Genomic DNA, 27,067 nt, shown 5'->3' on the forward strand with positions numbered 1-27,067 from the left:
AAATATTAATTACTACACATAATATAAACAAACAAAACAAACTTGTTTAATTCCGTAACAGCTTCTTGTTTTGGGGACTCTTATTCACGATGAACTGCACCGGAAGAACTACATTACCCACAGCAAGACGCCTTCCTCTAAAGCACACATGCGCAGTCGGTCGTTCTACTCTGGACAGCTGTAGGAGAAAATGGCAGCATTCATGCTAGGACAGCAGGTATGACATTCAGTTATCTCTTTTAAATTTTAACCTTTATAATAGGGCTCATTTTTGTTTTCATATCTTCCAAAACTTGTTTGGTGAGTTTTATTAATTATGCTGAGCAGAAATGAGCGCTGAACTTTCAAAAAGAATTCACACGAGGCATTTCACTTGAATGACTGCTAACGTGTTAGCCAACCAGCTAACTGAGTTAAACGTAAACGGTGCAAAGCGGGCTAATAATTCACCAGCTCAGGCTTTAATTTTCATACAAATATTATTTTGCAGGCACGCCAGTTCAGCACGTCTGTGATCAGACCTGCAGCCAAACTGGTTAAGGTGAGTGACGTGCAGTGCAATAACCTTCTTCAGTAATTTGTGACAGGGTGTTAAGGTAGCTTATCCCTGTAAATGTCCTTGTAGCCTCCCATCCAGGTGTATGGAGTGGAGGGCCGTTATGCCACTGCTCTGTTCTCAGCTGCCAGTAAGCAGAACAAACTGGACCAAGTGGAGCAGGAGCTGGGAAAAGTGTCTGTAAGTCAACAAAAAAGGAAACTATTTTTAATGTTGCTGACACTGAATGATGAAAATGATGCTTTACTTAATATTTGATCACAGGGTTATGTGCATATTACTGTGATATATTTAAATAGCATCGCAGGATGTTTAAATATATTGTTTGTTTGGTTTTTAATTAATAATGAGATTAGTGACCTGATTATTAAATATTGATAATCCAAGCAGTTTCGGTACCATCTACCTTTTGTCTAATACTTACTTACTTTTTTTTTTTTTTTTTTTTTGCTGTTGTCTGCCACATTATTTTTCAGGCCCTGATCAAGGACCCTAAAATGAACAGTGTTGTAATGAATCCTCATGTGAAGCGCAGCCTCAAGCAGAAGACCTTCAACGATGCCCTTGCAAAGGCCAAGGTTTCACCCATCACTGTCAACCTCATCAGTGAGTGATCACAGACCCGTGTTACTGCTGGGACCCCTGTGTCATTAATCGTGTGTGTTTGTGGCGTGTACACATGCAATACATTTGAACCTAGTTTTGTTACATTTTCAAAGACAACAGTCCACTAGCATGTTCCAGATATGATGTTACCAAGGTCGCAAAGTAAGGAACATGTTGTTGCACGTAGTCATGTGATGGTTGCAGCACTTATACATGCAGGTCCTTGAGATTTCACATGGTTCGTTATTCTTAATGCCCAATTGGGCATATTTGGTTTGAATATTGTTTAGGAACCTCTTTCTGATCAAAACATAAAGAAAGCCATCTTGTTAAGCTTAGTATCGGTCTGAAGCCTAAAGGGTGTTTTCTTTGCATAGCTCTTTTCGACACTCTAACAATGCTTCCTTACTACAATCCTCATTCGTACATTAATTCAGTTGCATATTACAGATCTGCTGTTGCAACCCCCTTGGAGAAAAAACAGAGCAGCTAGAAGTATGTTGATTATAAGAAAATAACATGTATATGAAAATACTTTGACACAACAGCCATAAGGTTTGGACCACATTCACAAGCTGTGTTTTATGGGGTCTACGGACCAGCTGCTCTTGAACATTCCTAGATCCAGGCTTAAAAGAGAAGAGGCAACAGAACCTTTTCAGGTGCAGCTCCTAATCTGTGAAACAGTCTACCTTTTCACATAAGAGCTGCCCAGACGCTCCATCATTTTAAAACGCTGATGAAAAAGAAACTGGTTATTCTCACTGGTTTACAGTCTAAGTTGAGCAGGTTTTCCCAGGTTTTTATTGTGCAAATTTTATTCTGTATTCCTATTTACTTATATCACAGTTTGATTATTTTTTTCCTCCTTTAATCAAGGTTTATGGTTGTATTGTGTATTTTGGTGTATGTTTGTTGTTGATTTTGTGACTATTATGTCTATGTTGCATAGCCTGTACAGCACTTATTCAATTGAGGCTACGTCCACACTAATGCGTTTTCATTTGAAAATGCTTTTTCTCTGTTTTGGCCTCCCGTCCACACTGGGACGGCGCTTTCCCAAGGGAAAACACATACATTTCAAAACGGAGCTGTCCCGTCGCAGTGTGGACATTCGAAAACGCAGACTTTCTAAAACGATGATGCATTTTAGTCATGTGATGCAGTCATGTGACCAATTAAACAAAGATAGCGGAGGGCATTATACAGCAGTTGTTTTGATTGCTCTTGAACCTTAACACTCTCAATTTTGACAGCCCTAAAAAACATTAATATCAGTTTGTACATGCTCCAGATAGCTTTTCTTCAAATTCTTTAATCCTCACTTGCTTTTGCGCATGCGCAGGACTGGAACGTAAGCGTTTTTGGCCGTTTCAACGTGGACACACAACTCTGTGAAAACGACTGAAGACGCTAGTGTGGCTGCGGAGCGTTTATAGACGAAAACGCCGTTTTCATATCTATCCGGGCTAGTGTGGACGTAGCCTGAGTTGTGTTGATGTGCTATAGATGTAAACTTTGATTTGATTAAGGGTAAATGAGTGTTACTAGGAAGAACTTGGCAAAATCCCACACTGTTTACTTTAAACTGATGTAATACAAAAGCTACACTTTGCTCTGAGCAGATAGAAAAGTGGAGAATCTTGCTCAAACATGTATTGTCTTTTTTTTTTTCTCCCTCTTTAGATGTTTTGGCTGACAATGGTCGTCTTACTTTAACTGGGGATGTTATTAACGCTTTCAGCAAGATGATGAGTGCACACCGTGGAGAGGTGATCTGCTCCGTCACTACTGCGCAGGTATGAAATGGGTGTATATACAAGATATGTTCATACATTATTTTTTTCAGATACTGAAAACAGGTCACATCACTTAAGCAATATTTGCTGCTGTATATATCATTTATTTTATCAATTGCAGTATTATTGATTTAGACATATTGTACCTTTATAATGAATGTTTATCCATTGCAGCCTTTGGATGAAGCTAATCTCTCCGAGCTGAAAGTAGCTCTTAAAGGCTTTCTTCAGAAGGGTGAGACTATCAAGCTGGAAACAAAGGTACAACTCTAATGCACAGTCCCAGAAATCTGTACATAACCATCTTGCTGATGAATTTTTATCTTCAGGGGAAAACTGTTTTTGTGCATTAGTCAATTCTAAGATGTGGAGTTAATTTTCTTGCATAACATGTCTTATCTCAGACTGGTGAGATAATGTTTAAGCGCACAAATGTAACAATTTGTATAATTTACATAGTGAAGCAAATATTTTCTGGAAACTTGCATTAAATAAATATGAATTTAAAAATGTACATAATCAACTAGAGGAGTTTGTATTATGATTGGCTGTAAGATGAACATTTAAATAGTGAATTCCAGGAAATGGAAAAGCATCTGACATCTTTTTTTCCCCGCAAGGCTCTGAGATGTCGACAAGTTAAAATGTTCATAGATTTAAAAACCAATGTCCATTGTGTCCTCTGCAAAAGCCTTTAATTGTATATCAAAGAGATTTTAAACGCGGCTCAATCCACTATTTTAATCTCTCCCCCCCCCCCCCCCCCCCCCCCCCCCCCCAAAAAAAAAAAATATCTAAAAAATGGAAACTTGTGAAACAAGAAATCATTGTCTTGTAAGGGGAAGTCTCGTGTTCATATGTGTTGGCTAACAATCGACCTGTCTCTTCACAGTCGGATCCTTCCATCCTGGGGGGCATGATCGTCAGCATTGGAGACAAGTATGTGGACATGTCCACCAGATCAAAGATCCAGAAGCTGACCAAGCTCATCAAGGAAACTTAGTCCTGTGGACTTAATTTTACAAAGACGACCATTGGCGAAGGGGAAACTTTGAAAATTGTAGATTTTGACCTGTTCCAGCACTGTTGTTGCCCTATAAATCCAGTGTTTGTGCTTAAAATGTTAATAAAAACTAAAAAAAATTGATCGCTGATGTTTGTTGTCTTTGTAAAGCACATATACACAGCTTCCATTATACTGACCAGTGATCTCATGGCCAGATTAGTTGATACATTGTCATTACTACATTTTAATAAATGTACAGTTGGTTCAAGACAGTGTGTCAGTTACATAGTTACCGCTGTGCTGTTGATACAATTATGGTTCCATGGCTACCACAGTTCCATGCTTCACTACTAGATACATTTTTGATACTTTTCCGATTCTACAGAAACCCATTACGTCACACGGATCAGTCCCTACGTTTCTTGAACGCTTTTATTGCGCATGCGCAGTTGTTGTCTGCTGGTTAAATTTTTTTTTTCCTTTTTTTTTCTGGGTGAAAATGGCTGCCACTCTCATCCAAACCTCTGCGTAGAGGATTAACTGAGCGTTGAAATATGCAGCAGACCCGCTTCGAGACAACACTCGCAGACGCCAGGGCGTAGTTTGTGCAGTGCCTTCACAAAGATGTTGTGGCCGTCAGGGAGAGGAAGCGTAGACGAGTCGAAATTAACCCTTTCCACTCCAACGTCCACCAACAAATGAGGTACGAACTGTTCATCTTTCGCTCTTTGAGTAGTTCGGCGATCTAGTAATCCAGTAATCATTTAAATTTATTGTTATGCATGCCGTGCATTTTTGCAAACTATGACTCTGTTTGAACATGTTTATTTCGGACATCACTTATCTTTGTTTGTTTTGTGTTGCAGTGCTAAAAAGGCCTGTTTGAGCCACTAGAAGTCAGCTACTAAAAACTGGATTGTCAGTAAAACACGTGGCTTTTCTAGCTCATGTATTTCTATGTACCCCAACAGAAAATGATGCACCAAGTGACCACCAGCAGCAGTGACTATTGCATGAGTGCACTAACAGAGGACTGTCATCCAGGCAGCCACTTTGATTTATGTAGTACACAGTCCAACAAATTCTACCCCTCTCCGACAAACCCTGGTTTGCAGCTGTCCCTCGCCGGCCTTGCCCCTTTGCCACAGGGCATGCACAAAGCCATGGCGTGCCAGTTACAAGACACCCAGAATGACTTCCAGCCACAGGCTGTGAGAATCAGAGCCGGTGAAGCTCTAGGGCCTGAGGGCTCTAAGAGAAAGAAGGGCACAGCGAAGTCAGGGCGGAGAGGGAGGCCATCGGGGACCACAAAGTTAGCTGGGTACCGTACAAGTACTGGACGTCCACTTGGGACAACTAGAGCAGCCGGTTTCAAGACAAGCCCAGGTAGGCCCCTTGGAACCACCAAAGCTGCAGGATATAAGGTGAGCCCTGGGAGACCGCCTGGCAGCATCAAGAGCCTCACTCGCCTCAAGAAGCTAGAATTCGGATGTGACGGCACCAGCAAGCTGGACTTTAGCAACTGCAGTGCTCCCAAGAAGCTGGACTTCACTAGCTGTGATGTTTCATCTTTTCCATACACCATGATGGAGAAAAGAGAACTTTGTGAGCACGGTAGCAATAAAGTGGATGAAACCACAGAGATAAATTCTGCAGCTGCTTCCCCAGTGTTTGAAAAACATTTGGTTGCATGAAGAAGAGGACTAGAAGGAATTGTGGCATTTCATGTATGCTGGGAGAAAAAGTTGTTTTATCATTTACTGTGGTTCTAAGTTTTCATTGTACAGTGATTGGCATTCTCATCATCCTTTCCTAATAAACAGCTGAATCACAAATATGTTGCTCCAGTGTGGCAGAGGTGCATGCACATGAAATGACACCAGTCAGTATAGTTAGTGGTTCAGACCTCAGTAACCCTGATGTATTCCTCTGAATTGTGACATGTTCTCTTACTCTGTTCTAAGACATGAATATGTTTGTTTGTGTGACATTTTCTACATGCATATACATTTTAGAACAAAAAAAATTTAATGAAACCAAATCTTTCCCGAGCATAAATATGTAACCATGTAGTCGTCCTTTGTGTTTTGTCCGCTTGTCTATTATGTGGTTTATTTTGTGATACAATTCAGGAAAGCAGGAGCCCTGCGGTACGTTTTTATTGACTCAAACTGGTAAAGCTTAAAGCATAATACCCCCTTTGTTTCTGCACTTTGTAAATATAGTTTGCATCATGTATTGTAACAGCCTGTTTCCATATCCACAGTCACTCGATAAGCACTCCCACTTGTGCATGTATGTTAGACTGATCAGTAGAGGGGGAAACGACTAATGCTTTGTGGAATATGTAATAATAATAATGATTTCCTGTATGTGAAGCCAAAATAAAAGAAAGAAATCGTCTTTTTCACAGTTTCCTGTCACTTGTAATTCTTGCTCTGGACACAAGGGGGCTTGAGTCCTGTGACATGACACTCACTTTATCATAATACCTTTATTTACACCTTGTTAGACTAATTTAGGGCGTACCGACGTTTATGATCTTACTTTTTGGGCGTGTTTTTACCAGGTACGTGACAGAAGAAGAGGTTAAAAAAACTATAGGTCATGTTTTTTTGGGTGAAGCCGCCATGATGTGAGCTGCGTCTTCAATCTTTGTGTTCTGTACATGATAATTCACCATAGAAGTGCACCGCCTTTGGAGACATAAACATACCACAGTGTATGATATTAAACATTTTAAAAGCCGGCAGAGGGTAGCTGCTCTGCTGACAAGTCGGCATGTAACTGCACGCTCTTTGATCTGAGGACTGGCCCACTGCAGCGAGCCTTTTGTGCTTCTCTGTTTCAGTTTGCGCGTTTGTGGATCTGCTTCAGTTAGAGCAACAAGACACGCAACAAACCATCAAAGTTACGTGCCGGCGGGCTGAAAACGGACGCCGACAGATTTTTTTTAATCACAGGAAACCAAAAGAAAGAAACCCGTTCATATGCTCAATGCCTCAACTCTCGATCGTGCTTTCCTGAGCGCCTGGCGGCCTGTTTCCTCATGTCAGCGCTCCGTGGAGAGCCAACATGGCGCGCGGAGAGTGTGATTTGACCGGAAAGGCCGTGTGGTTATTATCGGTGTGCAGTCTTTTTTTTTCTTCTTTCCTATATGGTCGATCTTTCTCCTCCTACACACACACAGGCACACACACCCGCACACAGGCCTGCATCAACTAGGAAAGTTAAACAATAGGACTGAAGGTGGAGGGGGGTTACAGCAGAAACGGGACAAACTACTTAGAAATCCGTTGCCTTCATTTACGATTACTACATACCAATAACTACTGCAAACTTCACCTGGGTGTGCACGCGTGCGAGCGTGCGTGTTTGTCGTGCGTCCGTGCTCGCCAGTGTGTGCACGCGTGCACGCGGAGGGTGAGTGTCACGGCCCTCTACAGACGGGGGGTTGGGTAGCATTGCGGATTGGTTACTGCTCACCAACACACAGCCTGGGCTTGTTTTAACATAACCAGGGGCACATCGACAAGCAGGCAAAAAATAATAATAATAACCATGTAGTAAATAAACTGCTGTGGCTGTTACAGGACCGGTTGTGGCTCACTGAAGACGTTGCGGCGTAATGGAGCAGTCGGCTGTTATTTTTTATTTAAGGTGACATTTTTTTAAGAGGGCCGACGCTGATGAAGCGAGAATGAGAGCCGTGCCTTGGCCTACTACTAGTGCTGCTGCAGCTGGGATTGTGGAGATCTGCTTTCACAAACCGAGAGAAACACTCGCCTGGTGCCACATTATCAAAGAGCAGCTGCTGGCTTCGCGATGACCGACCTCCAAACGGTGGGTTTTTCGCCTTTTTTTCCACGTGTTGATAGTGCGGTGAACTTGTAGTGCCGATCAGACCTTTTTTTCGTGAGTTAATAGTAGCTTCCTATGTCGGTGTGCGGCTGTAGCTTGTTTGTGTGAGCCACTGACTGTTTCTGTGATGGCTCAGTGTCACCTCCTCTACTACAGCTTCAGCGCTCCTCCATTGACTGTACAAGTCAGCGATCGCCGGGGTGACCCACATTTAGCAGACAAAGCGCTGTTATTTTCTAATAGTTTGTGAATGAAGTGTGTGAGCACGGTTGTTTTCTGTGTTTTGTCTTGTGCCGTACGACTGGCCTCTAGAATGGAGGCCATGCAATGTCGGCTTATCGGCGTGTGTGTGTGTGGGTGCCTGTGTATGTGTGTGTACGCGCGCACTGGCCATGGCTGGACCTTCATGGATATGCTTCTGATATTTATCACTGTACAAGCCACTTTGTTTACACATCTCTATAAGCACACAGGAGTGTATTTAGAGAGAAACTTCTATGGCACGTTTACCTTGTCTAACCCTGCCTGTGTTTCATTTGACAGGATGTAGGCATGACAACATGAAGCAGTCATACAGACCGGGTCTTAGGGTAGGCTCAGTGTTTGGCTCAGGCCCGCCAGAGCTGAGGCCCCACAATGGCCCTGTGAGCACTTCCTATGGAAACCAATGTGGCATTGTGAAGCGAGGATCAGACCAGTCATCAACTGTGCAGCTGCCATCCTCCAGCCTCAAACAACCCGCTTTACTAGGGTACAATCAGACTAACCGATCTAAAAGCTACAGTTCTTTGAGGAGGCCCTACGACCTGAACACTGCGATCAACAAACCTGACCCAGAAAGGGACCTTCATCCTCGGAACAACTTGCTCTGTGCAAGCCCAATTAGCGACGACGACGATGATGAGTTTGAGGCGCCAACTGTCCAGTTGCCTCCTTCTCCAGGCAACAATGACATGGAGCCTGTTGGGACTCTGCCGGACATGAGCAGAAATGGTTTCTTCCTACACAGTCCTGACAGCTTCGAGCGCTGTTCCCCCATTCCAAACGGATGCCTGCATTTTGAGTCCACACTATTTGACAGCAGCGATGTAAAGGGGGACGATGAGGAGGGGGACAGCGGCGAGGAACTCGCGCCTTTTGGCCACTCCCCACAGCCGAGTCAGGATCGAACTGTTACAGAGTGTAAGACCACATGCGACTCAGGGGTGGATAAAAGAACATACAAACCTACAGTCTTTAATCTAATGTCCAAAACTATATCTGAGCTCAACCCTACACTAAGCCCCAGCGCGCTGCCAGACATCTCCATGAGAGATGGGTGGAGTTTGGGTGAGGAATCTGACAGTGATGGTGAACTTCTCTCCCCTGTTGACCCAGGACTTATCTCACCAGGTGGCACCAACTCTAATGTGAGTATAAAACTCTTGAGATACAAACTTTGCAACTTCTGTACAACCAAATCCACACAAGTTTATGTGGCTATGTTATAATCAAGCATAGCTTAACTACCCTGAGCCACCAATATGCACGTACGCCATCTTCCAAGCTTTAAAATTTGACCCAAAAGAGTAGAAAACAGTTCAAATCTGAGGCCAGCAAAGCAATCAATGTGATGTTTTGTCATCACCATTAGAATTCAAAAGCGGATATCATCTATTCTTGTCATTATACGTGACAAGAATTTTGATTTGATACATGCAGCATTATTTTTTTTCTGTATCACTTATTATTGTGTTTTTCTTGTAATGATTAGTCCAACAGCCCAAAGAAAAGGCCTCTTCCTGCAGTGAAATACTTGGAAGGGGATTTGGTGTGGGCAAAATTCAACAGACGGCCGTGGTGGCCCTGTCAGGTCACAAGCGACCTGGACCAGGGGATTCACACTAAGATGAAAGGTGAGATTTGATGTAAATACTGATTATTTGACAGAAATCCGTTTCATACAACTTGACTGTTTTTTTTGATAGTTTGTTGACGGCATTGTAGTGTATGTCAAAGTTCACACTGCTCTTTCTTCTTTTTAAAAAAACATTTTGATCCAGTTCCCAGTCCTCGTCCTTGCCGGATGTATTTCTTGGAAACGATTGGCGAGATTATAGAGTCTTCCTGGGTCCCAGGGAACGTTATTCTACCTTTTGAAGGAGGCCATCAGTTTGAAGACCTTCCTGTTCTCAGGCGGCGAGGGAAGCAGAAGGAGAAAGACTACAAGTATACGGTATAATTTGTGAAGTGAATCTTTGAAAATCTTTTGTTTGCTCACTGTGAACAATATTTCAGTAATTATATTACTTCTCTGCAGATACCCAAAAGTTTGCTGACTGCGTGGAAAGTCAGTGTAGCAGAAGCTGAGTATCTGCTCCCGGGTCGGCAAAGGAAAAGTGAAACTGTGCTGTCAGTGTCGGTCAAAGGAGATGAACGTATACCCAGCCCGCTCCCTAATGAGAAGGGACACAAGAGCCCGTCTGTCTCTGTGGACTCCAGTGAACCTCCAGCATCTTCTACAGCCTCCAATGGAAACGAGCACCATCTCATCAAAAACTCTACAAATCAAGGCAATAACAATAAAGCTCAGAAGAAGAAAAAGAAGTGTCTGTCAGACATATTTGGTCATATAGTTAGTGGATCAAAGGAATCCTCCACAGGCCAGCTTCACACAGCACCGCGTGCACTGAAAGAAGAGCCGAAGGACTCGCCTTATGCTGACCTGGATTCAGTTCCAATGCTGCATCGACCGAAACGCACAGCGCTGTCTCCAGTACACAGTATAGAGGTCCAAAGAGAAAAAAGTTCAACAAAGGCTAAAAAGAGTACAGAAAAAGTGAGCCGGGGTGCAGACTCATTTAGCAGCTTAAAAAACAAAAGGACATCAAAAAACACAAATTCTGGCCAGAGGTTGGACAGCTGTGTTGAAAGTGAAAAGACCTCGGTGGATCTTCCTGCCAGCAGTGGCCTGATGACGAGGGCTCTGCAGGCGGAGGAAGAGACCGATTTCAAAGATGCAGTGGCCACGAGCCACTTCTCAGCAGAAGCCTCTGCTGATGAGTCTCCTGCTAATACACCTACTAATGCTTCCATGAACACTGAAATGTCTCCTACTCGGGAATCCTCCTGCAGTGTATCACTGTCTGTAAACCACAGCTCTCCAAAAAGGCGTGCAAGGAAGCTTGATAAGAAGCTAATTCGTAATGGCTCATGGATTAAGTCCAAGTGTGTGGTCACGACTGAGTCCACTTTGCAACCTGTTAAGATCAAGACAGAAAGCACTGTCAGGGATATCACAACCACTTCTCAGTCCTTGTCCCTGTCACCGATGGATTCCTTTCCAGATATCCAGGAAATAAAGTTTAAATCTCTTGCAAAGGAGGACAGCAGTGACTCTGAAACTGCTGCATTTCGTACTGATTCCAATTATAAATTCAGTACTTTCCTGATGCTTCTGAAAGACCTGCATGATACCAGGGAAAAAGAAGGCAAACCGCTGACAATCCCTCCATCACCTGCCCTAATCAAAGAGGAACCCCTAGTGATCCCTGCTTCCACAGATGTTGACACTCCCAATGGTTCTTGTGAGGGATTAACTCATGGGGTCAAACTTGAAAATGGCAAGTCACGCAAATCCACAATACCCCACAGGACAGAGGAAAGGACAAAGATTAGGACTAAAGGCATCACTGGAACTGACACCAACCACTGTGAAGACTCTCCTGTTCGTACTCCGCCTGGAAGCTCAGAAAAGCAACGTAGGAAACAAAGATTACCCGCCAAACTTAAACTTAGCATATCTGGCCTTTCCTCCGACCTGGCCGACATGGCTTACGGCAGGGAGTTTGTTAGCGGCCATGCCGATTTGGCCGATTCTGGATCGGTTCCTGTTGTTGCTGCCGATCCTTCCACCAGCTACCTCGATAACAACTCAGAAGCCATGTTGGCTCCAAAGAAGCGCTGGCAGGTGGTTGAGGAGGCTGCCGAGAGGAAGGGTGAACTCCTGAGTGAGGCGTCTGATGAGATGATGGCATCACCAGATCTTGAACCGGGGGCTGAGAAGTGCACGGAGAGCGACTCGCATTTGTCCGACGGAAGCAGCTCAGCCGGTAAGACAAAGCGCTCCTTTTGAGCTTCATCTCCAGAGCTGGTAAAATCAGTAAGTAAATGATACATAATTTATTATTCTCCTATTTTTATTTAGAGAACAAACGCCTCCGGAAACCCACCAAACGTCTGTTGGAGTCGACCGAGGAGTACGAACAAATATTTGCCCCAAAAAAGAGATCAAAGAAGCACTTGTCAGAATCTTCCCAAATGGTAAGAAATGTATGATTCATTTTCCTTTTAATAAAAATGGAAGTAAGCAGCCTCTTTCAAGCTATAAATACAACGCAAGTGCTACCTGTACAGTCTTTAGTGTTGAGTTTGTTGACACCCTAAGGCTCCACGCAGTATATCCACAGGGGCCTGCTTTAAAGCAAAATTCATGCTTTAAAGCATGAATTTTGTGCGGTATCATTTAAAAGTGAATCTTTAGAGATGGGAACAATTTACACCAATAAAACAAGCAGATTGTGTCCATAACTCCCTCCCGCGTTATCACTGGGACAATAGAAAACAATCTGTCATGAAATCACTCCCAGCTGTTAATATTTAAGCCCGTTCACATACTCATCTGATGCTAAGCTCCAACCAGCTGGATTGGTGTGAGGATTATGAGGTCCTTGGAAAGTTTTGTTCCCTGGAAGCGGTCCCTAAGAACCTCTAGCTTACAGCATATATTGTCCTTAAAGGCATGTTTAAGAAATGTGCATCCTGTATATATTGTGCACATACAATACAATATAAGGTATAGCTGTAGCCTTTTTGCTTTTCTGTATATTCACACCCATTTTAAAAAGACAGATATTTCTGTTTATCCGGTTGACCCATCTAGAATTACCCACTCAGTAGACATAAAGCATATCTCTTTGTACTTTGCCAGAATTAAATAAAGTAAATAAAGTGAATTGCTTTCAAATCAGGCAATAACATCATTCTGATTATGCCTTGATACATCAGCCTATTGTTTTGACATTTAAGGTTTTTTGGGTTGAGTGATAATAAGATATAATTGTAGAAACAAATCTGATAAACAACAGCTATGGCTGCTACATGTTGCTGGAACATGTTGCCGCCACAGTGCACGGAAACGATTGCCCCGTGGTTAGTTTAAAACCTCTTATGTGATGGATTTCAGCAGTGCTTTGTTGTCAATGTGTACATTCAGCAGACTTCAGGGATTGCAGCACTCCACGACCTCAGCATCACGTCAGAGACTGTTACCCCAGCCTCTCCATCAGACGAGCCCGCCGAGGCTCCGGCACAGTTGGAAAAGAGTCCGTCTCAGGACGAGCTTTCTCCTGCAGCACCTTCGGTAGCTTCAGTCACGACACAGCCCCCCTTTGACCCAGACACCCCAGAGGAAACTGATCTACCTCCTGAACCAGGTAAATAAGCTAACAGCGTAACCGGTGTATTTACAACATCAACTATTTTTCCTGTCTCTTAGACGCTATTTTAAAATATGCAATACTGAATCGTTTTACTCCAGAGACGGAATTGTTAATCCAAGAAAGAAAGAGGCCGAGAAAGCTGTCGCACAAGGTGCTGGACTGTAGCATAGAAGAGGTGCCTGCTGCTCCTGCAAAGAAGAAGGTAACTGAGATGACATTAGGTAGCTAGGAGCGTTTGTGATGGGGACAAAAGCTTTTTCTGTGAGCGCTCTGTAGTAGCACTGAAAGTATTTTTTTGTTCTACAGGAGCAAAAACGTCACAGTGCAATTACGTCAGAGGTGAAGGTGTTGGTGAAGAAAAGACAGGTACTAAAACCTCGTGATGTGGTTTCTCTGATTCTCGTATAACACCAAACAATATTATACTAGAATTAATCATAAAAAAAATCTCATCATATTGGATAGTTGGGATTTGTGAAGAACGACAAGCCCATGTTCAGCACATCCTCTCCTCCTGCTGCTGCTTCTGCTGCCTCCAAGCCCCCAGAGAGCAGATCTCCAAGCCCCAAAGGATCCAAGACCCCTAAGCAGGAGGCTGAGGTGGAGGCCTGCAGCACCGAGGAGAAACAAAACACTGGAACACTAACTCCCAAGGCCGAGGTATGTATGTCGTGCTGATAAGCTGCTGAGTTATTGGTCGTCCACCTGTGGTATTTCATTTACGAGCAGCACTTGACTAACAACTACCTCCGTAGGTGCTGCCGGCCGGCTGGAATGACAGTCTGTCCTCACAGGTGGATGTAAAAGGCAAAATAGGAGCTGCATCCTTGAAGGAGAGTGTCTGTCAGGTGAGAGGGAGTCTATCAGAAAGTCTAGATTTTCTGATTTGTGGCGCATTCCCTGTATTTGGGAGCAGTAAATCATTAGTCGGGCCTCTTCCTCCGTGTGTTTGAGCAGGTGTGTGAGAGGACGGGAGACCTGTTGGTGTGTGAAGGCCACTGTTACGGAGCTTTTCACCTACAGTGCATTGGCCTGTCGGCGCCTCCGAAGGGAAAATTCCTCTGTCGAGAATGCAACGCTGGTGGGTACGCCTGAAAGCACAAAAAATGCACGCTACGGCATACCTGAGTTTAATTCTTCTGGTTGTTAATGATCCTCTCAGGCGTTCACGCGTGCTTCGTGTGTAAGAAGTCCGGAGATGGGGTGAAGCGCTGCATAATCCCGCTGTGTGGGAAATTCTACCACACGGACTGTATAATGGCCTACTCGGCCACCCTGCCTCACAACAAAGGCTTCCGCTGCCCCCTGCATGTGTGCCTGTCCTGCCACATTACCAATCCCCTCAACATCTGCAGCTCTAAAGGTGAGCGCCACTGCTGGCTTTGATCCAACCAGCCATCTACTTTCTCCTCATCCAAGTTAGGCCTACCATACACCACAAGATGCTTCTATGTTAGTATGTTTTAAGATTTTGCTGAAACCAGGGTCGTTTTTTGCAAGACTTGAACCAGGTGACATGTGAGGTTTTTTAACAGGACAGTGAATTAAAAATAGAGCAGTAAAGATTTATTTAAAGTGTAGTGTTTTACCTTTAATTAGGAAATTAGGAAGGTTTAACAACTAGAATCAGTCTGGTTAGTAACTGCAGTCATTTGTTTCCCGGGAGGAGACAAAAATCTATTTTGTGGTTGCTCAGGAAGAGCATCAGATGTTCAAATTTGCCAAATCACACATGGAGCTACCCGCTGTGGCCAGACCCTTGTGAATAGGGGAGCAGCTTAAAGTGGCTTTTAAACAGCCCACGAAAATGTGCTTAAAAGTAGATCTCCAGCTGGCTGATAGTTATTCCTTCATTTTCACCGTGGTTTATTATTAAAAATTTGCATCCAGTCCAAAGAGGTGTTGATGCATGTAAAGGAAGTCTTGGATTCATAGCAGAAATAGCAGAAACTTTAGCAGTGAGCGCATCAACAACACCTTGGTTTATTCTTAAAAAGAAGGAATGCACTTATGAGCACTGCCCAACCAAGAAAAAAGGACCATGAGGACTAAAGAGAACGACTGAAGTGGATGATTGCAGAATTCTTTCCTCGGTTAAAAACCATCTTTTCAGAACATCTAGCCGAGTCAAGAGCACACTCGACGAGACAGGCGCTTCATTGTAAACATCTATAAAAAGGTGGCTTCATGAATGGAAATGCACAGTCTTTGTTTGCATGTCACTTGTTACTTTGAATATTGATGGCCTCTTTTGAACTCTGGATTATTTAAGGGCTTTGAATTTCATGCCTGGAGATATCAGGATTTGTTTCTGTGATTAAGCTTTTTCTTATGAATGACTCGGTGTCTTTGCATAAGCACAGGCTGACACTCGAGTATGTGATTCATTGCTCGTGTGTCATGTGAAATTAGGCACTTAGACTGAGATTTTTTTGACACTTACAGCCTCACCTACAGTACCAAGTGTACATCATAATCCTTGCTTTTTAGCAGTTTAAAGTGGCTTCATAAAATATTGACTGTGCAGGATTTTGGCATGTAATGCAGAGTTTTAATTCAGTGGACTGACGTGACTCCTTCAATGTGCTTTGTACTACGATCTCTCTTAATAATCCTGTAAGACTGAGTCTTATGTTCCAAATCCAGGGACAACATTTGGAGTGAAAGTGTTTTAAAATTGCTCCATAAATGGTATGTGTTGTTTTGTTTGCCTGAATTAAGCCGTGCTTCCTCTCACTTCCTCTCAGGTCGGTTGGCTCGATGCGTTCGCTGTCCCGTCGCCTATCACGGCAACGACAACTGCATGGCAGCGGGCAGCTTGGTGCTGGCGAACAACAGCTTCCTCTGTCCGAACCACTTCACTCCTCGCAAAGGCTGCAAGAACCACGAGCACATCAACGTTAGCTGGTGCTTTGTCTGCTCTGAAGGTGAGCGCAGTCTTGTAGCGTGTGCATATGTAAAAATGAGTTCAGGATTAAAACATGAGCTTTTAACAGACCTCCACTGTTCAAATGTTAAACAAAAAACACACACAAAGAAAGGCAGCTGTTCAGCGCCGGGCTTTATTATTAAATTCAACATAATGCGCTCCAAATTATTTTTATGCTCTCTCCCATTTTCCACTTAAATGCTCCCACTTGGCAAATATATATCTATAAATGTATTTCTGTTTCTTGTCTCTACTCACAAATCTGCCTCTGAAACCCAGCAGCTATAAAAACACACAGTTTGACTGCTGAAGTCACATGTTAATGTTTAATGCTCTTATTTCTGACACTGATTTAAATTAGTGCCACTGATCTCATTTAAATACACCGACTCACCTCATTTAGTCCTGAGTATCTACATTTGTACTGATTAGTGTCACTTGTAGTGGCACTATAATAAGTCAGTTACTGAATTAGCTTACCGCTGATGATAAATATTCAGCTTGGTGTTTATTTGCTGGCTTTACCTCACAAATGCTTACATTGGATATGGACTGTTCTCCCTTACCAACTTAGAAGAAAATTTGCAGGCCCGTGTGACCTTGTAATCACTGTTCAAAACATAACTACGGACTGTTGCAGGCCATATTATGGCGTGTTATAAAAAAGCTCCCTAATCACTCATGGGTTGCGTTTCTAGGGGGCAGTCTGCTGTGCTGTGAAGCCTGTCCTGCTGCTTTCCATCGGGAATGCTTGAATATGGAGATGCCACAGGGTAGCTGGTTCTGCAACGACTGCAAAGCTGGAAAGAAGCCCCGTATTAAGGACATCCTGTGGGTCAAGTGGGGGCGTTACAGGTAGGTTAACAACACTGGCAATCACACAGAGGCTCTGGCTAACAACTACTGGAGCCATATTTGTATTTCTGAAACCCGCTGTGTCTCTTCAGGTGGTGGCCTGCTGAAGTTTGCCTGACCAAAGAGGTCCCAAATAACATCTTAAGGATGAAACATGAGGTGGGAGAGTTCCCTGTGCAGTTCTTTGGCTCCAAAGATTTCGTGTGGACATACCAGGCCAGAGTGTTTCCCTACATGGAGGGCGATACTCACAATATAGAAAAAATGGGCAAGGGTGCAGATGCAGTGTACAAAAAGGGTGCGTGCTTAAGGTTGCTGAGTGCATCTTGATTCTTGGTGTAAGGTGCATGTTTAATAGTAAAGATCGTGTGTCTCTTTGTAGCACTGAACGAAGCGGCCGAGCGGTTCAAAGAGCTTCAGGCAGAAAAGGAGCTGAAGCAGCTTCAGGAGGACAGAAAGAATGACAAGAAGCCTCCTCCATACAGACACATTAGGGTACCGTTTGTACATCTGTGCTCATCTAGCCAATGGCAGAGCAGTTAACTGACGAGTGCTGTTAAAATCTCACCCCTGTCTCTGTTTCTTAGGTAAACCGGCCGATTGGGAAGGTGCAGATTATCACCGCTGACCTCTCGGAGGTTCCACGATGTAACTGCAAGGCGCTTGACGAGAACCCGTGCGGCATCGACTCTGAGTGCATTAACCGTATGCTGATGTACGAGTGTCACCCTCAGGTGTGCGCGGCAGGGGACCGATGCCAAAATCAATCTTTCACAAAGCGCCAGTACACACCTGTGGAGATTTTCAGGACTCTGTCCTGCGGCTGGGGTTTGCGTGGCTTCTCGGACATCAGGAAGGTGGGTCGGAAGTGAATCAAGCCAGCATTGATCGCTTTAGTTGTAACCACATTTTACTTATTCCTCGGTTTCTCCGTCTCTTTTTGTCTCTCCCAGGGAGCTTTTATCAGTGAATACGTGGGCGAGGTGATAGATGAAGAAGAATGCCGCGCCAGGATCAGGCACGCTCAGGAGAATGACATCTGCAACTTCTACATGCTTACACTGGACAAAGTAAGTATCTGAGTCAAATACCAACAGATGCAGCCTGAACGCGGCACGCTTGATTAACAGTGCAGATTGGATGACGTGTCCACACTGATTTGCGCTTTTTTTCCACTCCAGGATCGCATCATTGACGCGGGGCCCAAAGGCAACCAGGCTCGCTTCATGAATCACAGCTGCCAGCCAAACTGTGAGACTCAGAAGTGGACTGTGAATGGGGACACCAGAGTGGGGCTGTTTGCTTTACAAGACATCCCAAAAGGTTTGATAGTTTGTTTTTTGTTTGGGGTTATTTAATTTTTTTAACATTTTTAGGAGGGGAGGGTTGTATTGAACAAGATCATCCAGATTATTTTAATTACACATCCGATCTAATGCAACAACTACTTTAGGTGAGGAGCTGACTTTCAACTACAACCTGGAGTGTCGTGGCAATGGGAAGACCGCCTGTAAATGTGGAGCACCCAACTGTAGTGGTTTCCTGGGTGTCCGGCCAAAGGTAAAACTTTATATTTATTCACAACTTTACCTTCAGTTAAATGATCCTCTGACCGCACTTACAAGAAGAGCTGCCTTGTGACCTTCCTGTTCCTCGTCCTCGTATAGAACCAGCCAGCAGCTGAGAAAATGAAACCTAAGGAAGGAAAACGGAAGGGTACTATGAAGAAGAAGACCAAGCAAGAGGTGACCAAGGAGAGGGAAGATGAGTGCTTCAGCTGTGGTGACGGGGGTCAGATAGTTTCCTGTAAGAAGCCGGGCTGCCCAAAGGTCTATCATGCTGACTGCCTCAACCTGGCCAAGAGGCCTGCAGGCAAGTAGACTTTAAGGAGAGCACACAATATGATAGCCGTGTGTAGCCAATCGTTTTTTACATCAAGCTCTCAGGGGGTTTGAATATCCTCAAGCATGCATGGAGCAAACAGAGGTGACTGGGTGGTTTCTGAGGTGAAGGTTCTCCAAAAAAGGCAAAAATAAAATGTAGTTTTGATGAACGTGAACTTGAAGAGAAATGTTAATTATTATATTTTTGTTAGCTATTTGTGAGTCAAAAATCGTACTATTTGCGCATGTTTATTGTATTCATTCCACATTTGATTTGCCTGCAGGCCGATGGGAGTGTCCATGGCACCAGTGTGACGTATGTGGCAAGGAGGCGGCTTCATTCTGTGAGATGTGCCCCAACTCGTACTGTAAGGAGCACAGAGAAGGCATGCTCTTCATCTCCAAGCTGGACGGCAAGTTGTCCTGCAGCGAGCACGACCCCTGTGGGCCCGACCCGCTAGAGCCAGGGGAGATACGTGAATACATGCCCAACACGACCTCCATGAGGCCCGGGGCTGTTGATGCGCCCGTCGCCCCTTCTTTCGTCCCAGTCACCAGACGAGTGGCTCCTTCCGCTCCCGTCTCTGCCCCGGCCAGCCAAGCGACTTCATCGAGGCAAGCGCCTCCTCCTCGTCTCTACATCAACACCAAGACTGCTACCTCAAGCTTCGTCCCCTCCGGCAGGTCCTACCTCATGGGCAGAACTGACGAGAAAGCTCTCCCCACTCCTGCCTCCTCCAAGGCAGAGAGAGAGGACGGGGAGGTGGAGGATGGGGAGGTGTGCGGGTTGGACGTGGACGGTGTGGACGACGACGATGAAGAGGGCGATGAGGAAGAGAACGATATGGAGGAGATGGAGATAGTAGAGGACGAGGAGGATGAGCCACTGTATGGAGGAAATCTGCCAGAGGATGATGAGGAGGAGGACGAGGGCGGGGACGAGTATGACACTTGGGGTGATTATGTGGAGGAAGACGACGGAGAGGTGGAGGGCGAGGACTCGGAGGACTGGGGGAGAGTGGAGGATGATGACAAGTGACTGTTCATCCTGTCCTTCCTTATATCTCAGCAGCAAAACTCAGTAGACATTGAAAGGCCTGAAAGAGTTTCATATTTTGGTACCTACTTGAATGCAACACTGCCTTCACTTTGGTACAACATTGCCTTCTCATCTGCACACCGCTGGACTGACAGCAGGGATGAGTACTGGTGCTAAGGCTTCGACGGCTGCTTCACTCAGCCCCTTTCTACTTCTGTTGATATGTATGTGTCTGGTGCTGTTTTGTTCTCTTGTTGTCTCTCTTAACAATGTTTACATTTTTTGGCCTTTTTTTTTTTTTTTTTTTTTTTTTTTTTTAAGAAAAAAAAAAAAACCTGTTTGGATTATAAGAAAAAAGGTGGGAAGCTTCACCTGACCAAACTGTCATCTTAAGGGCATCTTATGTTGTTGTTACTGTCTTAACTTTGTCTTTCCAATCAGAGGAGTCCTCAAAACATTGTTCTCACATGTCCGTGTTACAGTTAGGCAGAGGGAGTACCTGCCTGGTGCTTGTGACGAATGCAGAAATGAACCCACTGGAGTCTTCTTGCTATAAATGATCTTCTCACAACAAAAACTACCCCAGTTTCTTTTATTTGACAACAAGTAGCTCACAGCTCAGGAGCTTTGGCACAGAGAAATAAAAGACAAAAGCGTCATCTTCTCACAACCTAAACATGAATCACAGATGTTGCCAGTGTTGGTTTTATAACCGCTGCTGATGTTGCACTGACTAAATTAGAATAAAATCCTTGTACTTACTAGATCTCAGTATCCAAGGATCTGTCCACATGTAACAAGAAGAACCTTTTCTGAAGCATCTTTTATACTCATACACATTGCTGTTACTGGGTTGGACCACCTTTATGCTTTCAGAGCTGTCTTAAGTCATCATGCTCAAGAAATCAGTGTGTGAGGATTTGAGCTTTGTGACGTGACACCATTAAGCAGCCATCAGAAGATGGGTACATGGTGTAATACAAGAATGGACACAATTACTATTTTTTATTGCCAGCCAGATTTAATATGTCTACATGCTTAAATACACTCAGGTGCTGCCATGTGGCTAGCTAATTAGAGATTTGTAATAATGAGTACCTAAAACGTGGTCAGTAATTATGTACAGACGCACAAGTTCATTTCACTAGGAGAAATCGTAAATTAAAGCCACATTAGCGACTAAATGTTGCATAAAACTGACACAGTTCTTCAGAGAAACACTTCTGAGTGAGTTTTAACAATACAGTTTAAGCTATGCTTTTTTAGACTTGAGATATCAGCTCAAAACACATTCAAAGGGTTAGAAACTAACTTGCTTCGACTATTGATATGAAATTTCCCAAGTAAAAGAAAGTAAAGACCACCTGTTTTCTTGCGGTTGAGGTGCTGTACTCTGACTGTCCTCTAGAAGTCGCTGTTTCCGGCAGCGACTCCACAGAAAGGACGTGACGTAACTTTAGCTGATGTAAAATGGCGACGATCGCATTTTAGTCAAAACAACCGACTAGTTTTAAAAAGGAGTCAAATACAGGGAAAGTTGCTGATTTTACGGAAGGAATATAAACATCAAGTTTATTTGTGGAGCCTATTCAAGGTAAGTGAGTGAATTGGTTTATGAATTTTCACAGAAATTAAGTAAAATGCCTCTTCTACATGTACGTCATTCGGCAGTTAAACAGCTAGTTTGGCAAATACTGCAATAAAACCTGTAGTTTTAGCCTTTGTTTTAAGAAGTGAAACACATAATTGCTGAGTGTAGGTGAGTAGGACGGGTGTTTATACTAAACCCGTGACGGTGTCCCCGGCGGCGTGTTTCTGGCGGCAGGTTCAGTCATGACCGAGCAGACCAACGTTAACTCGGAGGGGATCGTGGGCCTGGATGAGCCCAAGAAGATGACCAGAGAGGACTGGAGGAAGAAGAAGGAGCTGGAGGAGCAGAGAAAGCTGGGAAACGCTCCAGCTGAGGTGGACGAGGAGGGAAAGTAAGTTTGTGCCTGTGCACAAAGTGTGTGCTTTCAGGCAGCTGATGGAAGGAATGGTGTGATATGTAACGTGAACGCATCTGTCCTACAGGGACATAAACCCCCACATCCCACAGTACATTTCATCAGTGCCGTGGTACATCGACCCATCAAAAAGGCCCACACTAAAGCATCAAAGACCACAGAGTGAGAGTGAGAAGCAGTACTCCGCAATCGGAGAGTGGTACAAGAGAGGCGTGCAGGAGGTGAGAATGAGGCAAGTTTTTCTCTCATGTGGACACAGAAGTATATTGCCACAAAATCTAAAAGCTTCACTTTGTGTCTCCACACAGAGTGCAGTTGTAACTAAGTTCCGTAAAGGGGCTTGTGAAAACTGTGGTGCCATGACACACAAGAAGAAAGACTGCTTGGAGGTAAAACTGATGAAAATGTTTTACAGTTATCTGCTGGAACAAATTAATATTCAGGGTTTTCTTATCCTGGATGTCAAAGGAGTATTATTATTATTATTATTATTATTGTTATATTATTTAAGTTAGCATCTTACCTTTCATTTTGTCCCACCAGCGACCCAGAAAAGTTGGTGCCAAATTCACAGGAACAGGGATTGCTCCAGATGAACACGCTCAGATCCAGCTCACCATGGACTATGATGGAAAGCGTGATCGCTGGAATGGCTACGACCCAGAGGAACATCAGCGCATTGTTGAAGAGTACGCCAAAGTAGATCTGGTAAGCAGACCAGCATGACTGAACTCCAGAGGTCAAAACATTGGTAAGCCAATGTTGTTGTGGTCCACCACCACATGATTGAATTCTTATTTGTTTCTCAGGCCAAAAGGACACTGAAAGCACAGAAACTTCAGGATGAGTTGGCCTCGGGAAAACTGGACCAGACTGTAAGTGCTCACTCACATTAACATGGTAATAATAAATTTTTCCCAGTTTTGGAGGCAAATATCAGACTGCAGTTTAATAACCTTACATTCTTTATTTGTAGGAGTGGGAACATGACAGTGAAGATGAGGATGAAGACAAATATGCAGATGACATCGACATGCCCGGTCAGAACTTTGACTCCAAGAGACGAATCACTGTCAGGAATCTGCGTATCAGAGAAGACACAGCTAAAGTAAGAGCCACGTAGTAAAACATTAGTCATTTGTGCTTTTTCTGATGATAAACTGTGTACACAGGGATAAAATGAATACAGAACACAGTGTTACTGCCCACATTATTGTGTAAAAGCTGTGAGCCACACCATGTTCCTTTTATATTTTTCTTACAAGGAGACAGTTGTATCGAGATCTTGTTTAAATTGTGAACATGAAAAAGCTTTGAATGTCCTTCAAGCAGGCTGGAGAACTATTACTGAAGACAACTTACAGAAAATACAAGAAGGCTGCCTAAGAGGGTTCAGGCTATGTTAATGAATAAAGGCAGTTATACCAAATTTTGATTCAGAGGGCTGTTGCAGTTACACAGACTCTGTTTTTGCGTCATGTTTTGTGTTTGATTTGTGTTTTCACGCTTCCTTCGTGTTTGTTTTCAAGCGAAATATAATAAAATCACATGACTTTTCAGCAGTTCTGTGTATGAAAGATGGGGTACTGCAGTTTACTAATTTCTCTGAACTCCTCGTGTCTGTTTTTCACAGTACTTGAGAAATCTGGATCCAAATTCAGCGTACTACGATCCAAAGACGCGAGCAATGAGAGAGAACCCGTACTCCAACACTGGCAAGAACCCTGATGAGTAAGTTATGGGTTTGTTTTTTGTTTTGTTTTTTTGTTTTGTTGTTGTTGTTGTTGGGGTTTTGTTTTTTTTTGTTTTTTTTAAATCAACAGAGGAATAGTAGAAATAGTCTCGGAGTAACTGAGTGGACACTGAAATCATTTTTGAACTGTTTTGTGTAACAGAGTGGGGTACGCTGGAGACAACTTTGTTCGCTACAGTGGAGCCACAATTTCCATGGCTCAAACACAATGTAAGTCCTAAAGTTATGGTTCCTTCTTTTCAAACACCTCACAACCTTAACTCTTTAGGTTTTGGAAGTATGACTTTACTTATATTGGAAATGAGTCTAGAGATTTATTTATTTTTGGCCACTGTGATCAAAACTGTTGAATGTTTGACTGGATTATAATAGGTTACCAAAAGTCATCCAAAAGTGGAAAAATCAGCATTTATAGAGTAAAAATCAGCTGCAAAAAGTAAAAAGCAGCCTGCTAACAATAGTGGTTAACATCTATACATCTATTTAGACACAGTTAAATTAAAGAGTCCCTCTCCTGTCACACTTATGTTATATATGAGACACCAAAAGGCAGGATCTTAGTTACTTAGTAAAGGATAATTATGATGAAATCTGAGCTTTTTCTTATCTGTTAGGACCACAGAGTGTAATTTGTAGCAATTGTCATTGTCTCGTGACAGTGTTTGCCTGGGAGGCTTATGAGAAAGGCTCCGAGGTGCATCTGCAGGCTGACCCCACCAAACTGGAACTGCTGCATCGTTCCTTCAAGGTCAAGAAGGAGGACTTCAAAGAAGAACAGAGAGAGAGCATCCTGGAGAAGGTACACGGCTGATATGTATTCATTTAGCAACAGGATGAGGCCAGGAAGAGTGAACTGTACATAAGAGATGGGAGAAACTTTCTTCAACCATCTTATGAGTGCAGATGTTGCACAGTTTGTCCACCGGATGGCACTCTGCAGCTTCTCTGTTGGCAGCATGTTTGAGAACACCACAAACAACCAGTCTATCTGAGCAGTCGGGCTTGGATCAGCTGTGTAAAGGAGAAAATAAATAACTACAAATATTAGGGATATCAGAAAGAAAAAAAAATATTGGCTGATATATCAGACCGAACTTCATATCAGTCACAGTCTGGGCTTTACTGATGATGTTTCTGCTTTTGTGTGTGACAATCAGTATGGAGGCCAGGAGCATTTGGATGCACCACCGCGGGAGTTGCTGTTGGCCCAGACGGAGGACTACGTGGAGTATTCGCGTCACGGCGCTGTGCTGAAAGGACTCGAAAAGGCTGTCGCTCGCTCCAAATATGAGGAGGACGTGCTCATCAACAACCACACTGTAAGAAGGGCAGACTGTAGCAAATGTGTGGCTAATTTTGTTACATTTTATTTATGTTTTATCCTAAAATCAAGATCATATCTCCTCGTTAGTGTATTTGGGGTTCCTACTGGAAAGACGGCTTCTGGGGGTACAAGTGTTGCCACTCCATGGTCAAACAGAGTTACTGCACAGGATCAGCTGGAATTGGAATTGTAAGTACATTTACTGAGAGTATTTGAAGCGTTTGTTTGATGGATAGGATATCAGTTTATAAAGTGGTCACAGATTTCTCACTTTCTGACTGTGTTTGTATATGAACCCCTGCAGAACAACTCAGAGTGCACTCCATTTGAAGAGGCAATAACTGAGCCACAGGAGGAGGAACAGCCCAAGACTCTGCTAGAAGTAAGGGACACTGTTTTTAAAAAAAAAAAAAAAAAAAATGCTGCAGTTAATGTTAATAAGCTTAAATGTAATGTTCATTATTAAAATATTTGTGATCACCAGATGCATCAAGATAAGATGAAAGAGAAGAAGAAGAAAAAGAAGAACAAAAAGAACAAGAAGCGCGACTCCGACAGCAGTGATTCGGAGGATGAGGAGAAGAAGAAGGAAAAGCTGAAGAAGGTAATGTTTTTGTTTTTGTTTGACAGCCGTGTTTGTTTTGATGAGTTTCTCCGTGTCTGACCTCCAACCGCCATCTCCTTCTCAGGCTCTAGAAGCAGAGGACAAGCGGGTGAAGCAGGTGGAGATACTAATGCAGCTGGATGAGAGGAAGAGGCCGTACAACAGCTTGTTTGAAGTAAAGGCGCCCACTGAGGAGGAGATGGAGGCCTTCCGCATGAAACGCAGCAGGCCAGATGATCCCATGGCTTCCTTCTTGGGACAGTGACCTTTTCAGTCCCGGCAGATTCCCCTAAACTCTCCCCAAGGACTCTACTAGAGCAGCTGCTCAGTAAAATATAAAATCCCACATTCACTCAAGTTTTGTGTTTTGGAAAGAAGTGCTGGAGAAACTGTGTACAGTATTTTGTAAAAGTTAATGGTGACACATTGTTTTGAAGCTGCATGTCCATAAAATGTGGAACAACAACAAAAGGTGTTTCGCTTCAACAGGAGACATTTAAATACTTTCAAACCTTTCAAATTCAGTCTTTACAGGAAACATGAGAAACGTAACTGCATTTCTTTTTATAATAAAATCCATTTGCCTGAATGTATGGTTTTTTGTTGTTCTTGTTTTTTGGGGTTTTTTGCATGGGTGGAGGGTTGTACATGAGGTATGAGCAATGGGTGGAAACATGACTTGGGCGGCTGATCCTTTTAATTTTGCTGAACCTCAGTAGTTGTTGTTAGCATGGCTGTATATACATATCGTGTTTTCCAGTTATGGACTCCAGAGGAAACTTAAGTATGTGGGGAGATTTGTAAATTAGTACACAACAACAGAAAGTAATATGGAAAGAACAATTCAAAAGGCATTTCCAACATTTCTGTCAGGTCTGAGACTTCATCGATTTAAGTACTGATCTGAAGAGAAAGTGGAGGATTACTTCATAGTGACCTCCACTACAGGCCAAAATGAAACTGAAGCTGCCCTTCTAGTTTCTACCCTTCACTGAATCCCTGCTGTAGGGAACGGCTTGTTTATGTAATGTTCTCAGTGATCATGTTCCCCATGTAAGTGATCAGGGTCTAAAAACACAGTTCTTTGTAAAAGTACCCACCAGAGTTATTATAATTATTGTATTTTCTAATTATTTATTTATTGTTTTTAAATTTCATTTTGACTCTCTTGTTAGTTCTGACAGTGAGCCTGTGCGTTTCACTTTACTTTTTAATTGTTTTGCTTTTCTCAATATTAGCTTTAGCCTTGCAAAATATCATTTTACAGAGGGCAAATGCTGGAGGCAAGATTTAAGAAGATCAGTTCAAGTTTCACACAAAAACCCCACTGCTTCTGAAAACAGTTAATTCACAGTCTTGTAGACTC

The 27,067-nt window shown here is 43.3% G+C and overlaps 4 protein-coding genes across 5 annotated transcripts; all 4 read left to right on the forward strand.

Moving 5' to 3' along the window:
* Window positions 1-109: 109 nt before the first annotated feature.
* atp5po (ATP synthase peripheral stalk subunit OSCP) lies at window positions 110-4,108 on the forward strand. The gene is made up of 7 exons (XM_080900289.1): window positions 110-217; window positions 491-541; window positions 626-736; window positions 1,033-1,162; window positions 2,849-2,961; window positions 3,136-3,222; window positions 3,854-4,108. The coding sequence occupies exons 1-7, from the start codon at window positions 191-193 to the stop codon at window positions 3,962-3,964; spliced, it is 630 nt and encodes a 209-aa protein (XP_080756415.1). The 5' UTR covers window positions 110-190; the 3' UTR covers window positions 3,965-4,108.
* Window positions 4,109-4,440: 332 nt separating this feature from the next.
* Window positions 4,441-6,373, forward strand: LOC308408159 (uncharacterized protein). Of its 2 annotated transcripts, none has more exons than XM_080900287.1 (2): window positions 4,441-4,670; window positions 4,834-6,373. In XM_080900287.1, the coding sequence occupies exon 2, from the start codon at window positions 4,915-4,917 to the stop codon at window positions 5,659-5,661; it is 747 nt and encodes a 248-aa protein (XP_080756413.1). In that variant the 5' UTR covers window positions 4,441-4,670; window positions 4,834-4,914; the 3' UTR covers window positions 5,662-6,373. The 2 variants fall into 2 exon arrangements, with proteins under 2 accessions (XP_080756413.1, XP_080756414.1); XM_080900288.1 differs by having other exon boundaries at window positions 4,939-6,373.
* A 1,034-nt stretch (window positions 6,374-7,407) lies between these two features.
* On the forward strand, window positions 7,408-20,330 carry nsd1a (nuclear receptor binding SET domain protein 1a). The gene is made up of 23 exons (XM_080901101.1): window positions 7,408-7,810; window positions 8,372-9,237; window positions 9,582-9,723; window positions 9,871-10,043; window positions 10,128-11,919; window positions 12,015-12,130; window positions 13,086-13,302; window positions 13,407-13,510; window positions 13,615-13,674; window positions 13,774-13,968; window positions 14,064-14,156; window positions 14,266-14,389; window positions 14,471-14,671; window positions 16,056-16,235; window positions 16,936-17,092; window positions 17,185-17,390; window positions 17,475-17,587; window positions 17,680-17,949; window positions 18,046-18,162; window positions 18,274-18,415; window positions 18,546-18,652; window positions 18,760-18,964; window positions 19,260-20,330. Exons 2-23 carry the CDS (start codon window positions 8,389-8,391, stop codon window positions 20,012-20,014), a joined length of 6,318 nt encoding a protein of 2,105 aa, XP_080757227.1. The 5' UTR covers window positions 7,408-7,810; window positions 8,372-8,388; the 3' UTR covers window positions 20,015-20,330.
* Window positions 20,331-21,451: 1,121 nt separating this feature from the next.
* On the forward strand, window positions 21,452-26,290 carry LOC308409047 (pre-mRNA-splicing factor SLU7-like). The gene is made up of 15 exons (XM_080901589.1): window positions 21,452-21,608; window positions 21,840-21,996; window positions 22,088-22,241; window positions 22,329-22,409; window positions 22,564-22,728; window positions 22,830-22,895; window positions 22,997-23,128; window positions 23,654-23,751; window positions 23,916-23,983; window positions 24,433-24,572; window positions 24,931-25,092; window positions 25,185-25,286; window positions 25,402-25,479; window positions 25,582-25,701; window positions 25,787-26,290. Exons 2-15 carry the CDS (start codon window positions 21,848-21,850, stop codon window positions 25,964-25,966), a joined length of 1,695 nt encoding a protein of 564 aa, XP_080757715.1. The 5' UTR covers window positions 21,452-21,608; window positions 21,840-21,847; the 3' UTR covers window positions 25,967-26,290.
* Window positions 26,291-27,067: the final 777 nt, after the last annotated feature.

This window comes from Rhamphochromis sp. 'chilingali', assembly GCF_963969265.1.
Source record: "Rhamphochromis sp. 'chilingali' genome assembly, chromosome: 13".
In the NCBI taxonomy this organism is placed as follows: domain Eukaryota; kingdom Metazoa; phylum Chordata; class Actinopteri; order Cichliformes; family Cichlidae; genus Rhamphochromis; species Rhamphochromis sp. 'chilingali'.

Coding starts and splice junctions, on each gene's coding strand:
- atp5po (XM_080900289.1), top strand. CDS start 191: ATGGCAGCATTCATGCTAGGACAGCAG. Junction 737..1,032: donor AGGAGCTGGGAAAAGTGTCT/GTAAGTCAACAA, acceptor ATTATTTTTCAG/GCCCTGATCAAGGACCCTAA. Junction 3,223..3,853: donor CTATCAAGCTGGAAACAAAG/GTACAACTCTAA, acceptor GTCTCTTCACAG/TCGGATCCTTCCATCCTGGG.
- LOC308408159 (XM_080900287.1), top strand. CDS start 4,915: ATGTATTTCTATGTACCCCAACAGAAAATGATGCACCAAGTGACCACC.
- nsd1a (XM_080901101.1), top strand. CDS start 8,389: ATGAAGCAGTCATACAGACCGGGTCTTAGGGTAGGCTCAGTGTTTGGC. Junction 9,238..9,581: donor CAGGTGGCACCAACTCTAAT/GTGAGTATAAAA, acceptor TGTAATGATTAG/TCCAACAGCCCAAAGAAAAG. Junction 9,724..9,870: donor GATTCACACTAAGATGAAAG/GTGAGATTTGAT, acceptor ATTTTGATCCAG/TTCCCAGTCCTCGTCCTTGC.
- LOC308409047 (XM_080901589.1), top strand. CDS start 21,848: ATGACCGAGCAGACCAACGTTAACTCGGAGGGGATCGTGGGCCTGGAT. Junction 21,997..22,087: donor GAGGTGGACGAGGAGGGAAA/GTAAGTTTGTGC, acceptor TCTGTCCTACAG/GGACATAAACCCCCACATCC. Junction 25,702..25,786: donor AGAAGGAAAAGCTGAAGAAG/GTAATGTTTTTG, acceptor TCTCCTTCTCAG/GCTCTAGAAGCAGAGGACAA.